The following is an 18981-nucleotide window of genomic DNA, read 5'->3' as shown; positions in this document are numbered from 1 at the left end:
CACCAATCAGCAAGTTAGAGAAGTATGATTGGACTGTTGGTAAAATCAATCACATCTAGGAATATAATTTGTGATGAAAACTTTTTTTTTTTTTTAAAGATTGCAACATATTGTTTGATCTATTCGCCATCTCTGTTCCACACAATATTATTCTGTTTGATAAAATTCATACACACACACGGTACAGAGCAAAAACATATTGAAATTGCAATGAAAACTAATTTTTTGTGACAAATAAACTAAACATCACTGGAAAACAAAAAAACGTGCCTGGATGAACACCAAGGATGGAATTTGTTGTGTGCCGATGTATGATAAGGGCCAGGCCTCCCTGTATAGGGGGATACATTAAGAGACATAGGCCTCTTGATGTATCTGTAGAGTGGCAGTGCTGCCGGGCAAAAGTTTTGTGTAATTTTTGCGTAAAAACCTGCATGTATTAGTTTTTAAAAACTGCCGATGGTGTGGAAGCGGCGTAGGTACAAAAATAAATCACAAATTCTTGCAGTGCACAAATTGCTATTATTATTTCAGTGCTTCTACACCATAGAAAAACACTGATAAATTCCCCCCCCCCCCCCCCGTCCCCAAGTGTTTTTTGGCATCCACCTCACAACTATTTACCTGCTTACAACAGTCAGGACATAAACCACTGCTCCAAATATAAAATATGGAGTGGGAATGTTGTTGAACAAATATAACTTCTCATCGGGACAAGGAGACACTTTTAAACATTTATATGAGAAGGCAAAATACATTTATGTGCTAAATTCATCACATCCTAAATTACATAAAATGAAATGGCAAAAATCCTTCTGAGTGGCTTAGAAGACGAGCACCGCATGAGTCACTGACACAGAAAACTGAAATAAAGTAAACTTCACATTCCGAGGCAATTCTTCCTACTTTGCAGTAAATTGATTAATACAGAATTCATGAAATCCTCTCAGTAGAAGCCGGTTAATGAGAGCTTAAGCCGCTAAACTGCTCGTCCTAAGCCTTACATCTTCATTTATTCTTCTCTACAGGATCCTGCTGGAATTTTTGAGCTGGTGGAAGTGGTTGGAAATGGAACCTATGGACAAGTCTACAAGGTTTGACCAACTACTTTTCTAATTACTAGATATGAAAATTTTACAAATGATCTTAGCTAATGGTCCGGTACCAAAGTCTGTTTTCTTTCCTTTGTTCGTCAACTCTCCAGGAGGTCCATACTAGGGGGTAGAGTTTAGCTGTTTGTGTAAAATACACCTGGTTATAAACATACAGTGATAGGGAATCCATATTTATAAGAAAAACACAAACTAGAATTTGGTATACGATATGTTTCTTCAAAGACGACTTGTCACATTTCTCAATACTGAATGTCCATTTTAGTAAATAATTGCATTGGGGAGGAGTGAACCCAAATCTAAAAAAAGAGATTTTGAATATTAGAAGCTTTGATATCTTTAAATGCTTTGCTTCGTTATAGCTGCAAGTGTTAACTGCAGGGAAAAGGGGTGTCCTGAACACGAAAATCCTTCACAAGGTAGAAATGTAGAGCATCTTTTTTGTAACCTATGTTAGCCCATTGTTATCCTTCTAGAAACACAGGAGTAATCGGTCTGTGTCCCTGCATAATCTGTTATGTGGCAGTACTATGCAGGGAAGTGCACTGACTGGTTACAACCACTTGGCTAAATACCTAAATGACTACAATAAATACAGTGATAGTAGGCAAATTCACCTAAATTGCCTGACAAAATAATAGCCGATTTGAAGAACTTGGTAAGGAGCAGAATGAAGAACTACGGTCAGCCATATACTGCTTTTTCCTTCTAGAAATGTAGTAGTCATCAGGGTTTGTCCCTGCATAGTTATGCTTTTTAATTTGGCCATTTGGTTAACCATTTAATGCCATCCCAGATTCCAAGTGGGTGCCCACACAGAGGTGGGATGCAAGTTCATCTTGTTTCAGGAAACAGGGAGGCACTGGGTAAAAACCCAGAAAATTCCTGCCCATTGCTTGGTGTGATGAAGCAATGTCCATCTCCAATCTACTCCTCCATCTGGTGGTAAAATCTCAAGCAATAGCTGTAGGAAAAGTAACTACACAAGGGGAGGACTCACACTTAGTAAGAGAGTTTATCATAATGTTGGCTCCAAGACTTTATATGGGGCCCCAAAAATGTCACATACTTGTAATACAAATCTGTACAGGGCAAACAAGTACAACATGTATTGGCAAAACACATTTGCCTTGCAAACATGCAGTAAATGGGCATGTTGTAGGAAGGGCACCATATATGGCTAACCGACAGTTTCTGTACATATAGGTATATATTGGAGGATTATGCAAAGAGAGGAAAATCAAAGTTAAAGGACTATATAAATTTGGATATTCTCTTGCAAACTCATGTGTGTATTTAATTTTTCCAAAAATAGTATTTCAAAATAAACAATAATATATCTACATCATATAACATCTGAAGACAAATCAAATCTAGAAAAATAACAGTGCCCAATACAAATGATTCAGCATAGGAATAAATAAAACTGTAGCAAGAGAATCACCTATGATAAAGTACACCTTCTGGATATCAAAACTAATCTGATCAAAGGAGTTGTTTAGCTTCTTTTACAAGGCCAACCTTGACAGAAGAAAGAAAACGAGCAAGGAAAATGGATTGAGAAGAAATGATAGAAGATACTTAAGTTAGACAAATGGAACCATTAAGTTCCTTGGGGCATAAATGTAAGACAAATGTGTGTCAGATACCATCTTGTGCTGCTCCATAACTTCCAGAGAGTGGCCAAAAATAGCTGTAAAAGGCAAATGCACCCAGACTATGGTTAAAGATCATTAATTCCTGAAAACATGCACTAAAATCAGCTTCTCTCCATGTAATCAGGTCAGAAGCTATAGCTTCACTGTCTATCAGACGCGAACATATTCTCTCTGTGATGTGAGCTAAATGGGGGATCTTTATAATTCTCCTATTGTACAGTCAAGAATGGACATTAATAAAGACAGAGATTCTGAATCTCAAAAAGTAGCATTGATTTTCCTTAACAAATGTAAATTACTTTAGCTGAAACCCAATACAGGCTTTCTGTGTTTACCGCCATCTTAAACATCCTATTTGACTGTTGCTTAGGGTTACGACTGGTCCCATTACTTTATTTCATTGCCCATTGTATATAATGTGTAGAAGATAAATAACTGCTGCTAATCCTCATCAATAATATGTGTTGCCTGTATGAGAGGCCATGTGTCAATACAGAGCCTACAGAGTACCCCTTTCCATACCTACTTGCCAAGCCCTGCGCTAAACCAAAGGCGGCAAATGGACAGAACTGTCTACTTAGTAATTGCTCAAACAGAAAAAGACAGAATAACCAGGTTCGAAACCAAAAGGGTAGCAAGGTACAGAATAGGTAGGCAAAAGAGTAGTCAAATCTAGGTCCAAATACACAGCAAACAAAATAAAGATAATATCACTTCAGAAGCAAGAGACAGTTTTATGGAAGATAAAGAATGTAAAAAGCAGTTTTTCTGATGTTTTGTAAGGTTTTCTGACCCACAGGACACTTTTTCTGAAAGTGGGAATGACAGGGTGGAAAGAGGAGTGGATGGGGGTATCGACCTCCTTAGTACCTTATTTACTGTGCTGGAAGACAGATGGAGCAACAGCTTACATTTCTCCCAGGTCTGACCTGGAGGAGAATGCTTTTTGAGACACCTACTCACTGGCCAAGCTTCCTGGTAAATCCCATGTGCGCCAGCAGAGATTATTACTAAATGCCAGTCTAATAAATTCCCCACACTAGAGATATGTGCCCAGTGCAAACAGCTAATCAGCTGAGGTCAATCCCCTGCTACTCTGATATTAAAGGAAACCTACCACTTGAAGTGGCAGGTTTCAGATGGAAATACCGAGCACCAGCTCAGGGTGAGCTGGTGCCGGAGCTTATTTTTGTTAGTGTTTTAAACCGCTGTATCGCTGTTTAAAACACTTTTTAAACTTTATAGCCGGCGCAGGGAGGTACGCGCTCTGCGCTTACCATGCACACGACCGTGCGCACGGCTACATAGGAAGTGAAGGAGAGACGCGCGCATGGTAAGCGCCGAGCGTGTACCTCCCTGCGCCGGCTATAAAGTTTAAAAAGTGTTTTAAACCGCGATATCGCGGTTTAAAACACAAAACAAAAATCAGCTCCGGCACCAGCTCACCCTGAGCTGGTGCTCGGTATTTCCATCTGAAACCTGCCACTTCAAGTGGTAGGTTTCCTTTAATGGACAGAAAAGGTCAAAAATAGTGTACAGGCAGTCCCTGGGTTACGTACAAGATAGGTTCTTTAGGTTTGTTCTTAAGTTGAATTTATATGTAAGTCAGAACTGTGTATTTTACAATTGTAACCCCAGGGAAATTTTTTTGGGTCTCTGTGACAATTCGATTTTAAAACTTTTTGATGAAACAGGATTAACAATAATTCTTCATTGCAGACTCCTTTGATAACTTTTCCAGCTGTTTATTGTTGCCTTAGGCTAAAGTACAGTAAATTACCAACATCCAGAGGTCCATTTATAACTAGGGGTCATCTGTAAGTCAGGTGTTCTTAAGTCATGGACCGTCTGTATTGTTGAACATTCCTCTTAAGAGAAATGTGCCTTAGTTTCTATTATTGTAATTCAAGATAAAAAACTTCTGCTTCCACTTAACCTTTGCTTCCACTTATCAAGTGTATTGGAGACATCATCCCAGCAAATCTCAACTCACAAGAATTTACATTAATGCTGCAGAAGGGAAAACTGCTTAAAACATGACAAATACAAAAACAGTGGTCAAATATACTGTTATACCCCATTCATACACACTTTTGTAATTATGGCTTTAGTTTGTACTGTACCACAAAGACACATAGATCATTATTTGAACTGTAGACACAACACAATGGAATGTTATTAATAAAACTAGTCTTAGAGGACTTCAGTTAATTCACTAATTAGCCATGTAAGCCCCCATACTATCCATTCAAGTAGGAAATAGCCGAGTCACAGACCTGAGGAAGCGACGGCGAAACATACGTCTGGGTCCTGTGATGGTGGTCTGGTGATTTAAACACCATTGGTAGGCACTTGTGGGCTATATTGTGCCCTGGTTTGGTACTACCCTCATAACCTATAATCTGACTGTCCTTTTTGTGCCCGACTGTGATACCCCATTGAGGGATGTATAGTTATTACTACTCTGACCACCACCCTTTGTCTTGTTGTATCTGTGGTTTTAATCTTGTTTTTAATATATTTTGAGTGTCAATTTGTGGCGAAACAAAGTCTGAATAATTTACTACTAATATGGTACTTGTGTATTGATAGTGGTATGATTTTTGATCCTATGTACTGCTTTTTGGTATTCATCTTAATAGAGAGCCGAGAAGACTGTACGACAAACTTTTTTTTTAGCTGGACCATGAGAAGGGGATAAACTTGTTTTGAGATAGCTATACTCATGAGAATACCCCTTTAAAAGGATTTTAAAGCCAGCAAAAGAAAGGTTAGCGGGGAATCACATCATCATAGGTAAGCAAACCCTTTATGGGGTTCATTAGTGTACCAAGGATACCAGCCCTTTTCCCCCTCCAGCTACACCCCTGCCTTACCTAAACTGGTAATTTTAAAATGCACACATTCCTTACGTTTAGTATCTTAGTATTTTATAAACCTCTCAAGAGAGAAGCAGTTCTTACTAAAGCTGCTGAAATAAGTCTTACTTTCCAGTCCAAGTGTCAACTTCATTGCTCATAACAATAAAGGCTTTTATATGTTCTAACCATTGTTTATCACACTTATTTCCATTACTCCACTTGGATTTTATAGTGGTGTTAAAGATTTCATGCTACTTGCCGCACATTTACCACGTACAGGGTCATGTTCCAAATCACATTAGGAATCACAAGGTTAGATGAAATGCTTTGTGCTCACAGTCCACGGTGGAGCTCTGAAAGCTGCAATTGACTGGATCGCCTCGGGTTATTGTCTTATAGCTACATTTAAAATCATTACTTTAAGCCTCATTGAAATTATGAAAAGAAAGTTAAGTAATAGTACTGTAAATGGTTTGTGAAGATTGGCAAGTTCTATGCCAAATAATATAAAGGAGAAGTGATAAACTTATCGAAGTCAAATCAAGGATAATCTACATAGAGCCAAATAAATCGAATTTAGATGCAGTCAACAAAAGCAGGAGTCACAATACTAGAGAAAGCACAAAAGTAAAGAAGGCATATCACAAGAGAGGAGTGCAATGAACCTCGGGAAGCCAGTGTCCGGTACCTGTACAGCAATCTGCGCAACTACAAGCAGACTTGGCGCAAGCTGTCAGACACCCTGTGCAGACCTGACTAAAGCAAATATAGTGCCCTGAGAAGGGTGAACTGCTAAGGAACTGCGCTATAGAGTCCTGCCGGACCACCAGGATTCAGCAATCATTTCCACTGGACGGCTGTGGTACATATAGTAACTCCCGGACATTTCATATACAAAAACAATCTGTTTGGCCACCAATCTGGCATACAGTCTGGCCACCGCAGCCAGAGTGTGAGGAGGTCATATCCGAGGAAGTTATCTAATTTCTAAGGGTCAGCAAGACTACATTTATGGGAAATAATCTTCACACAGGAAAATTTTTTTATTAACATACAATTGAAGAAATGAATTTAATTAAATGTAAATGACCTGATGGTAATAGCCCTTTAAATGCTGAAGTTTGGGGTGGGACACGGGTGACCCGAATCCGAATTTTGCAGTTTGGGTCATCTCAACATTACTTGTAAATGATAAGTGAACCATGAAAAACAGTTCTGACTAGGACATGTTCTACTTTTAACAGATCGGTCAATCACATGACTACCGATCTATTAAAAAGCTACGAACTGCTGTAACATCAATTCTGATAACGCACATCACACGGTCGTCTTGTGAATCTTCCCTTGGAATGGTGGTTTGTCATATTCAACAGTTCTTAAATTTTGTGGGCAACATTTGTGCAGGTTTGCATTTACCATTGTCAGTTTGGCTTGATGGGTATGGCCCAGCATAGTTTCCTGGCATAAAGGATTATTAATAACTGTGATTACTGAAATCTAGTTATGAGACCCCCTCAATGAGACACTTATTATATAAACCCCTGTAACTTAGAAGCAATGTATAATTCTAATGTGCATTATTACGTTTTCATCTTTTTGACCAGTCCTGAGTCCAGGTCCCTAAAGTGCTCAAACATGTTTCCCTTTATTATTATAATTATTACACGGTTTTTAATTTCTTTTCAATTCATTTGACAGGGCAATGATTTTCCTAACTTGAAAGTAAATGTTTTACTACAATATTTATCCCAGGTTACGCGGTCTACAGGATTTATCAAGTGGATTTTTGACTGAGAATCTTCTTGAACTTTTCACGCACTTCCCCTCATTCTGCCAAATGGCTCTTTCAACAGCCACTTTGATAAATACATCAAACCGCATGTAAAGTGCATTTGCTACTTTGGATAATATCTTTCTGTAATTCTGACTTAAGGGAAATGTGAGGCACTTTTCATTCCTTTATTTGTTGCAGAGAAAAAGAAAAGATTTTCTTATTTTACATTCTGCTTTATTTTCATTGTATTGTCGCACACAGATGTCTTAATATTTCAAAGCTCAATTTCATTCCCTCCGGCTCCATTTACTTTTTCTTGGGAATTTTTTGACACCGAAATGCATTTTTTCTTACATAATCTTTAGGGATCAATTCATATGACTTGGTTTACATTAGAAAAACTGCTGGAGCTTATATGAAAAGCTTTTTGTAGGGCTGATTCTGTGGGTTTATTCATTCCATTGTAAGCGATGTTGCCCTCCAGTAAATTGCTAAATGGGAAACCATTACTAACTAGCAGATGACCAGCTTAGCTCCTTTCATCTAGATTAGTTTTGCTTCTAACCATTTCACACATTATGTAATAATTTTCTCCCAATTTCTTGTAGCCCTTACTTAACCCCTTAACGACTTGGCCCTTTTAAGTTTTTTCAGTTCCATTTTTCACTCCCCACCTTCAAAAATCTCTAACTTTGAGCTCTGTGGCGGCTTGCTTTCTCTTCATAGTGATGGTATTTAATTTTCCATGTTGTGTACTGGGATGTGGGAAAAAAATTTCAAATACAGTGAAAATGGTGAAAAAATGCAATTGTGCCGTTTTCTTGTGGGCATGGATTTTACAGCTTTCACTGTGCGCCCCAAATGACAGGTCTACTTTATTCTTTGGGTCGGTTTGATCACAGGGATTCCAAATTTGTATAGGTTTTATAATGTTTTCATACATTTACAAAAATTAAAACCTCCTGTAAAAGATTGATTTTGCCATCTTCTGGCCCTAATAACTTTTTCATACTTCAGTGTATGGAACTGTGGGTGGTGTAATTTTTTGTGACTTTTGGACTTTTTAGTATGGTACAACATTTCAATCACTTTTTTATAATGGGCGCTATTTTCCTTTACTGGGTTAAACACAGTGAAAAAACTTTATTATATTTTGATAGAAGGGGCATTTTTGAACGAGACAATACCTAATGTGTTTATGATTTTTACTGTTATATTTATATCAGTTCTAGGGAAAGGGGGGTGATTTTATTTTTTAGGGTTTTTTATATATAATTTTTTTTTAACTTTTTTTTTTATTTTTACTACTTTGTTAGACTCCCTAATGTATTTTAACTATAGGTTGTCTGATCAATCCTATCATATGCTGCCATACTACAGTATGGCAGTATTTGGGGATTTTCCTCCTCATTCATTACAATGTGCTGATAGCACATTGTAATGAAAGGGTTAAAACGAGACAGCCATGGGTCTTTGGAAAATGGAGGCTGTCATGGCAATGGATTTCTGCCGTTATGGGGAGCGTCGATCCTCGAAATCTTATTGAAGTTGCCGGCACGATTGACGACATAGCACCTGCGTTCAGATGTTATCGGTAAGCCTTTGCTGCAATATGCAGCAAAGACTTAAAGGCTTTGGAGAGGGCTAAGCCCATGAGCCCTCTCCATGCACCGGGACCCAAAGCACTACAGCATGCATCGGTAAAGGGTTAAAGGGGTTTGCCCATGAAAGAAAGTTCTATAGTTTTACTTCCCTAGTGATGTTTAAACATGACTTGGTTCAAACATTTTGTATATCCTTCCATAAGCTTCTCACAATATTTGATAGGCCACAATATGTTTGTAGGCCATCTTGCTCACACCTGCTGCTGCATTATGCTATGAGCAGTATTTTCAAAGATCAAGATTAAAGGGAAGGTAAATCCTCCCATCTCAGAGCTGTTTAACCAAACACAGGGAGATTAGATGTGAGCTCATGCAGCCTCCATAGACAAACACTGTACAGGCTGGAATATGCATCTCAATGGGAGGGAGTAAATTGATTTTTTAAAGAACCAAGCTAAATTTGTTAATGAACTATATCAGACAATACAAAAAATTATCAATTGACTGTTACAGTTTAAGACACTTTGTAACCAGTTTGGCAGCAGCTTCAGGTCATTGTCCATTTAGAAGACACATTTGCTTTAACTTCCTGGCTGATGTCTTGAGATGTTGCTTCAGTATCTGGCACATAATGTTCTTTTCTCATGATGCATCTATTTAGTGAAATGCCCCAGTGTAAAACAATCACACAACTTGATGCTGTCACCCTGTTTCCCAGCTGGGATGGTGTTCTTAGCATTACAAGCTTCTCCATTTTTTTCTCCAAACGCAACAATTGTCAATATGGCAAAACAGTTTGATTTTAGGGTTCATGTGTCTGGCGTGTTATGTTTATTTTGGAGTAATGGCTTCTTCCTGGCACAGTGTCCTTTCAGCCCATGTTGGTACAGTACTTGTTTCACTATGGATAATAACACACTCTTCACAAGGTCCTTTGCTTTTGTTCTTGGGTTAATATGCACAATTCGGACCAAAGTATATTCATTTCTTGGACACAGAACCCTTCTCCTTCCTGAGTGATATGATGGACGGGCATTTGTTTGTACTTGCATATAATTGTTTCTACAGATGAAAAAGGTCCCTTCTGGGATCTCGAAATTGTAATCAAGATTTGTGCAAACCCACAATTCTCTTCCCGATATCTTGCCTGATTTCTGAAGACTTTCCTATTATGTTACACAAAGAAGCAGCGTGTTTAAGGTGTGCCTTAAAATACATCCACGGGTTTGTCTCTAACTCAGATGTTGAAGCTTCCAAAGACAAGACCTCAATATATGGACTGCCCCATATTGTTTCAAGGCATAGTAATGTTAGTGTTAAAATAAATAAATATTGGTGTTCTTTGCCAAATCTTTGCTAAATATTAGAAAAGGTAGATTTTAAAAATATCTCTTAAATGGAAGTTATAAAATCAATGCCAGAGTAGTATAGAATATTTTGGTGAAAGAATCTCTTTTTATGTTTGCTAATGATTTAAAATATTAAAATCCACACATATATAAAGTTGAGATAACTTCTTTACCGGAACCTGTTTGCTATACAAATTGGTGGTGAGCAAAAAAATAAGTGATGGGCCAATGAATTTATATCTGTTTTTGATATCAAAATAATGTTTTATTTAAAAAAAATGGAAAGTGCAGTTTTTGTTTTAAAGAAAATGTAGCATTTAAATAAAATCAAGCTCTTGACCGTACAGTTGTAATGGAAATATATGCCTCCGAGTACAGGGCAATTATCTGACAACATGTTCACATAATACTCTCCAGTCACAATGTTCTCACTACAAGGAAGATCTTTAACCTTTCATTTCACGAAAACCAGTTAATACATTTCGACAGCCTCTTCTTGTTACTTGTCAACGCTGAAGACAATTGAACAATGGAAGGAAGGAGCGAAGTCTCGGTTTGTCAAGTGTTGATGGGTTTAAAACGCTTTATCCCTGATCCATGGGAATGAGTTAAGCTTCTAAACTTTAAGATCCTTCAATAAATCCATGTTATAACATCTATCAGTAAAAAGTAATGAAAGCCGCAATACTTGTCTACCGCTAATGACTAAATATAATTTTGATGTCCAGCCTCGAGTCTTTCCAGAGAAGAGTTCATTGTGTACTTTCCTCTACCTGTTGCTTGGTGACAGGTACAGGGTGTTATTTTTGCTCCCGATATAAGAAACTAATGTAGATATAGAAGTATGGTACAGTAAAACCCTGATACAATCACAATGATAAACCCATCAAGACTCACCCTGTATTCTGCAGGGGGAAACCTGGTAATTAACTGCCAGGAGATGATGGATTTTCTGACACTGCCGTCACCGCTTGGGTTATAAATCATTCTTTATGGTCTCCAGTAGTGCAATCCCACAGAAGGCGATCATTACTCCAATTCAACACTCATTTTAGCACATTAACAGGGGTTTTTTTTGCATTCAGTACAACATGTTACTTATTGTACAGAATATAAAGTATTCTCAATGAGTACAAAGCTAAATTTATGGCACTACAAAGTTACTGCCCATTCGAAAAGAAAGTTTACTCTCTACAAATGAAACTTTTTTTAATGCTTTTTTTAAAAATTGTATTTAGGAAATCTACCACCAGGATAAGAATTGTAAACCATTCATACTTACATCAGCAGTATCTGCTCTTCTTTTAGCTTCTGCCCTGGTTTTTACAAAAAAAAGGGCTTTTAAAATTATGCAAATGTGCCCAAGCCTTCATTGCATAATTTTAAAACCTATTAAAAGAAAAAAAACAATGGCATAAGAAGCTAAAAGAAGAGAAGATCCTGCCAGAATGGACACACACCAGCATGTAAGTGTGTTTGGCTTACAATATTTCGTCCCGTTGATCCTTTAAAGCATTTTTTAATGCTTTATTTTTAATCCTGGTTTTTTTAATCCAACATTTTTAAAATCCTATTTAAACAGAGACCAAATTTTTTTTTTACTGGGGTTACATTTATAAAGTATACGGTTCCAACTTACATGCAAATTCAACTTAAGAACAAACCTACAGCACTTATCCTGCCCGTAACCTGGGAACTGTCTGTACCTCTTTCACACAAAGGTTTTCTTAGGTCTGCAAACTCTGGCTTGTAGGTAAGGTAATTTTTATTATTGTGCTTTGCACCCATTTGCCAGTTTTTATTTCTTGTACAGTCCATGTGTTATCTGTATGTCATCCGTTTTTGTGGATCTGCAAATATTGCCTCTATTAAAACTTGGTCAGTTGAAGATTTTCTGGACATGTGCGTAATATCTAAGCAACACAATGAAAAAAAAGTGCAAACAAACGGATGAACTTCATTAAGAAGGCACTAGACGCAAAATCAGCTAAAAGTAGGACAGGACAGGACTACAACCAGTGCACCAGGGAAAAAATGAGAATTAATCCATTAAACAAAATAGAGACCTATGTTATCTGCAATACAAGTCTGCAAAAACATAATGTAAAAAACGTAAAGCAAAAAAAACTTTGCAAAAACGTAAAACACTGCAAAAACGTAATTCAAAAACTCAACGTAAAAACGCAATGCAAAAATGTTTGTGTGAAAGGGGACAAAATCTTATGTTTAAAAAATTTTTCAATAAATTTGGCAATTATTAAGACCTTTGAATATATGTAAATGTTAAACAGAAGTCCCTCTTTTGCTTAGTCACGTTATTAAAATATTCTTACCCAAATCTTACTGTGATGGTTTAGAAATACTTTTTTTTTTCTTTTGTAATGGAAATTCAGTTTGAAGCGATTTTTCTAGTAAACGTGCAAAGCTCAACAATGTTTGACCATACATATACTATGTGATGGGAAGACTTTTGATGCTGCCGATGTGTTCTTCACTCTGGGAGTTTCACTACTGCATTAAGCAATGTACATGTAAAACATTCCTTGCCCATCTGCTAATGTTTATGCACAGTTTGTGGTCAACACTTAAGTTGCTGTGTATAAAAGTTCTCATGACTTGTCTTTAACCTCTCACAGATATCACTGAATGCAAACAAATGTAACTCGGCAAATTAAGATTAGACCGAAGGAGCTAGGTCGGTCTATGGTATATTATTCTAAAAACAAAATAATAAAAAATAAATAAATTAAAAAATAATAAAATAACAGTGTGTGCAGTGTCTAAGTCTCATTTCTCATAAGTAATAACTTTGACGGCTCTTTAGAGTAAAGGGCAGTTCAATTCTCCATTAGGCCCCATTCAGACTGCCGTGTGCTCCTCAACCCTCCCATATCGATTAAAAAAACGAGCGGGTGCCATAGACCTCAATGAGCCTTGACGGTAGCGTGAAAAAGCCCTTGGGCTACATGCACACAGCGCATCATTTTATACAGCCTGAATATTTCCCATATTTATCTTCAATATTTGTCCAAACGGTCTTCAGTTTCTCCACATATGGACATAAATACAGTTAGTGTGTCACCCATATTACCAATGTATTTATGGTCCATAAAAAAAGACTGGTAAATCAAGTCCTTGGCTTATTCCAGTCACTTGATTTTTTGTGACCCAGCAACCAATCTGCAAATAGGGTTGACATATGGATGGTTTCAGAAAACACATTTGGGATGTGACAGAGATACGAACCTATGAAAAAAATAATCTAAAATATGGATACTGTGAAACAATACGGTGTACGTGTAGTCTTAGCGCTTCAGTTTTTAGCATTAGTTATTGTGAGCCAAAACCAGGTGAGGCAACTACACCAAACAGGTGCTAGTTATTTCGTTAAACCGTGCCCATCTGTAGTTGTCTCACATGGTTTTGGCTCACAACAAGTGAAGAACAGTTACCGGTATGTGAATTGGCCATAGTAAGCATGTTATAGACTTTAGGTGGTGGGGGGGTTTTAGTGCACAAAAAAATGCACTTACTTATAAGTCCATTGTATCCATCTTGTATAGTGATGACAGATCCAGGGAATTTCCCATCTTTAACCTCTACTTACCTATCCAAAGGATGGTAGATAACATTATGATTGGTGGATGTCCAACTCCTGGGCACCATTCAATCATGAGAATGTGTTCCTGTTCCTGATAATTGAAGGAGCATCCTACTGCCAAACCATTCAATGCCAGAAATAGAGGAGAACAGTGTTCAATTATCTTTGGTTCTCTCAGGGTAACTGAATGGATTGACAGAAAACAGAACATCCTCAAGTAGTGGAAATGGATGTCAAGATTCTGCCAATTGGTGGGGTCCCAGCAGTTAAACCCCACCCCATTACAATGTTATTCCCTATTTAAAGGATTGGAGAGAACACAAATCCCCCCCATTAAACTCTACTAAAGGCCTATGAAACTCACAAAGTAATATTACATTAAACCAGCAACTTTCTACATATTAAAAAATATTTTAAATTGGCTCATTGTCCTATCTGCATTGTTAGATTTTTATTTTACAATAATCCCCCTCCTATGCTGTGGTGTGTGGTCCATTATCCATCAAAATTAGTGGTGGATCCCTCTTATCATTGGAAAGGAGTTCCTTTAAAATGATTAGAATATTTCTCATAGATCTTTTTGAAACCAGTCACTTCCCCTAATGATGGACCAGTAAATATCATGAACTTACAGTAACTTCCACTCATTTCATAAAACAATAAAATAAATACAGAAGAAACTAGCTGGCAGCTGTGCTGTCCTCACGGCTCGGTTCCCTTTTTTCTGTATTCCAACTAAATCTAAAGATTGTGGTTAAGTGCCCGGTTCCCGTTTTAAAACAGGTGCCTGGAAAATACTTATTATTTTTATTTTAAGATGATGATGAGGCCACAGACCGCATCTACTTCACTCACTGAAGACATTACACTTGTGCACTCGGCCAAGCCAAAATCTTGTATTTTTAGAAGAGTGTGGGTAGCATAGTAACATAAAAACGGGAAGAGTTAAGAAAAAAAAACACACATGATAATTTTGGTTTATCATGAATTATTGATTTATTACTTTAAAATAACACATGACGTTTAGTTTTACAGAGAGATCATAATTTTTCCAAAATTCACATTACTGCACAACATAATTGTGGGTCACAGAATGCTGACCACTGTTGAGCACCCGCTACATCACAATATCAGACAGCAGAATTGATAAGTAGAAGTCATTTATAGTCTTTTAAGCCATCCCCCTCTGCCAAGCCATGTACACAAATATTTTTATCCTTGGAAATCCCTTTAACAAAATAAATATAAAATATATTTGTGATTCCTAAACAAGTGGAACCAATTAAAATTAAAAATGACATTACAACTTTAATATGCTCTGGGGGAGCAGAATAGGTGTTGTTCTATATATATCTGGCACATCTTTTAGTGTGTGATTTCCTGCCACAACAGTGAGATATATGGATGGAGTGCGGTCCTGTATTTTAGCACTGAGCATTAAACTGGAACCACTTGAACACCAATCTGAAAGGTTATCATGTTTTCAGTATTGCAGGGTTATTTCGAGGGGATGTAGGGACTCTTTGTATCACATTTAATGCCAACAGTGTTCGGATCATGAAATCCAGCCACCACGGATTCACGGACCATACACGTTCTTGTTCTTCAGCACTCACGGAGGTTTGCCTTTGCGGGCCACCTTTTAAGGTGTAAAACATCCCATAGGAAATTAACCCAAAGAAAACAGACCCTAATAGCCTCCAAAGTGGATTGTCTTCAGCTACTCTACCTCTTGTGTTTCTCTACACTGTTTTGGGTCCCCACTCTACTTCTATAGATACAAAATTTTATAAATTTGATGGCATGTTTGATCTAGTGCCAAAATCATAGTGTAGAGAGGATAATCTGATATCTTAAATAACTGATGACCACCCTACAGTGTCCATGCGCGTAGCTTACCATGTGAATTAACCTTTGCATTCGCTTTATAATTCTAAGGCCCCTTTTACACGTCTTGGGGACCTGTATCGATATACATCCCCATAGACGACTTTGGCGAGCCGACGGGATTAGTGTGAATGCACCCTTAGTGTTATTTCTACAGTCCTAGCTCTGAGCTCCACAACTAGTTAAGTTAGAAAATAAATTTTTCATTTTCAACACATCTCATATATTAGGAGACGCAACATTTTCAGGTACTGTCTTTTTCAGATCTTTGGATGGAGTACAGAATAGACAATTTCAACTGAGAACAAAAGAGACAAAAATTGAGACCTAATTTTGCCATTTTGTGCTCTTCACTTCCAAGAGAAAACTTTATTATTAGTTTTATTATTAGATCTTGCAGATAAGTTTTCAAAGGACAAGTACAGAGATTTCAGTAAAGATGCCACCAGATAAATTTAGTCACAAGGAGGAATAGTTTCCAATAATAGTGAGTGTCTTAAGACGACAGACTGAACAGTATAAAAGTAATGGCCATAGGAAACGCGTCTTCCCCTATCTGACCATGGGTCAGCAGACACAGGAAAGAGTTTCCAAAATGTATTTTTATATCACAACAGTCATTTCCGTGTATGTAGGATACACCGCAACCCAACATATCCGGAGCTATTGTACAGAACTATAATGCTCATTAATATCCATACTGACAGTGCTCGTTTAGAATATGTCTATGCATACAGCAAAATTTTTATAAAACAGCAACACAGGGTGTGTTCACAAATGGCATATACTCTGGACTACTGTGGCAGGAAGACAATTTACATAGTAGCAACAAAAAAGAAAAAGAAAACACAACTTCTTCCAGGACCATGTCAAACATGTCAATATGGTTAAAAGATTGTGATATGAGCAGATTGTATTTAGTGTTCTTCCTGCAGGCAGCAAGTTATAAAGCAGGAGGAGCAGAGAATATTGCACATAAAGTTCAGACAGCCCCTGGATTACGTACAAGATAGGTTCTGTAGGTTTGTTCTTAAGTTGAATTTGTATGTAAGTCGGAACTGTATATTTTATAACTGTAACCCCAGGCAAAAATTTTTTTGGTCTCTGTGACAATTGGATTTTAAAAATGTTGGAGTGAACAAGGATGAACAATAAATCTTAAATGCAGACACCTTTAATAACTGTTATAACTGGTTATTGTAGCCTAGAGCTAAAGTACAATAAATAATCAATATTCAGAGGTCTATCTGTAATTAGGGGTCGTCTGTAAGTCGGTTGTTCTTAAGTAGGGGACCGTCTGTACTATAAAGTACTATACAGTATGCAGACAGCATGTTTTAGAGCAGGAGGAGCAAAGCAGATTTTAAATTGTGTTATAGAACATTATAGAACAGGGGGAGCTAAGCAGATTGTACATAGTGTCCTATCTGCAGGCTGCATTACATTAGATAAAACTTTATTAATCCCCAAGAGGAAATTCTTTTGCTTCAGTCATATGCACAAGATAAAAAATACAAAAACATACACTAAAGACATACACTAAAAACAACACCACATAAAAAGATGATATTCAATGATGTTCCACAGCCAGCAAGTTCTTTGTTATAAAGTGCAATAGAAAACGTGATAAATGACTTACGATAATGCTCATTGCATAGTTTTTGCTGAAGATATCTGCGTTCCATCTGCAGGCAGCATGTTATAGAGCAGAGAATATTGTACATTGGGGCACATTTACTAAGGATACACAGACCGCAGGGTTTCCTGATTATTCCTGTTTTTCGCTGCATTTAACAGGGGTTTCTGGCGCACGCAATCGGATTTTGGCGCAATCGCGCCAACTTTCATGCGACACAAGTCTGACAAATGCAAAGCCAGGACAAATCTTTTCATATTCATTAGGGTGAAATCTGTCACGGAAAGATTAACAAAACATCCTGTACCATCTTTCCAATGGAAACATTGAATCCATTAGATTGTATTACTGTTATAAGGGATGTCTCATGGCTCCTGTTGACATGGAGCTATAACATCAGTGTGAACAGTGCCTAAGTTCACATTAGTTTTGCATTAAGTATCATTTCTATTCTTCTAGGAGGCTATAAATTCTAAAGTATATCCTAATATCCCATTTCTGCCATTCCCCTGGAACTCTATAAAGGCTTACAGTCTAGATAATATCACACACGATACATAATATATCTCCATAATTACCGGTGATCGTGTATCCCATACGATTTATACCACAGACACATAATTACTACCGTATATACTTTACAGCAGCGGCAGATAAAAATAATATCTAGCAGACATAAAAAGAAAACATCTGGCTCCCCATGAGAGGAATTCTACACAAAGTGCGACAATCCGAAAATGTTTAATAGTTCAGGATATTTTCACTGTTTCCTTCTCTCTTGTTTATATCAAAGGAGATTTCTATTCCACCCTTTCCTGCCTCCTGGAAATTCTTAAATGACTGTTTATCATCATTGTATTGTACGACTTACACCACAGGTGTTATTTTTATTCATTGTGTCTACAGAAAGAATTTCTTAATGTCTGCATTCATAGGACCACTGCAAACGTTACATAAACCACGTCAAATGCCTTGGGTAAACAGCCGGGGGAAACTAAAGGGTGTCCATTGTTTCCTCTTACAGTAGAATTAAAATAGCAATTTATAACTGTTGTGAAAGTTACAAAGTGACATAATCATCCAAATAGTAATATTCATTGTGTGAGGTATAAGATAAGGGGGCAGTTATCTCCTGGGGTAGATGGGCACATTACAGAAAGCACACACAGCAGAAAAAGGCCTTATCACACAGTGCAGAATGAGATGAACAGATCGGGCATATGGGTCTTAGCTGCTGGAAGTATCATATAGAGCAGGAGGAGGAAAGCAGACTGTATAGAGCAGTGATGGCGAACCTTTTAGAGACAGAGTGCCCTAACTACAACCAAAATCCACTTATTTACCGCAAAGTGCCAACATGGCATTTTAAGCAGTAACTTATTGCTAACTGTTCTTCAACATCTATCAATCGTATCGGCCCCTTGAGGCCACATTCAGACTATCATTGTAGCTTCTCTGCAGGGTCTCTCTGTACAGTACGAATGAAGGGTCCAGTAGGA

General features: G+C 37.4%; 1 protein-coding gene and 1 long non-coding RNA gene across 4 annotated transcripts in view; one reads left to right on the top strand and one right to left on the bottom strand.

The window, feature by feature from the left end:
* The window catches only part of NRK (Nik related kinase), a 204078-nt gene that overhangs the window by 10202 nt on the left and 174895 nt on the right, over positions 1–18981 (top strand). For all 3 annotated transcript variants that reach the window (XM_072123361.1, XM_072123362.1, XM_072123360.1), the window contains exon 2: positions 1029–1094. In XM_072123361.1, the coding sequence (XP_071979462.1) occupies positions 1029–1094 (66 nt within the window). The remainder of the gene's footprint in view (positions 1–1028; positions 1095–18981) is intronic.
* Positions 1–18981, bottom strand: part of LOC140076705 (uncharacterized) — a 178845-nt gene that overhangs the window by 70347 nt on the left and 89517 nt on the right. The gene's annotated exons all lie outside the window — the stretch shown is intronic.

The sequence above is a fragment of the Engystomops pustulosus genome, chromosome 9 (assembly GCF_040894005.1).
Source record: "Engystomops pustulosus chromosome 9, aEngPut4.maternal, whole genome shotgun sequence".
In the NCBI taxonomy this organism is placed as follows: Eukaryota; Metazoa; Chordata; class Amphibia; order Anura; family Leptodactylidae; genus Engystomops; species Engystomops pustulosus.
This window is presented reverse-complemented; position numbering and strand designations above follow the sequence as displayed.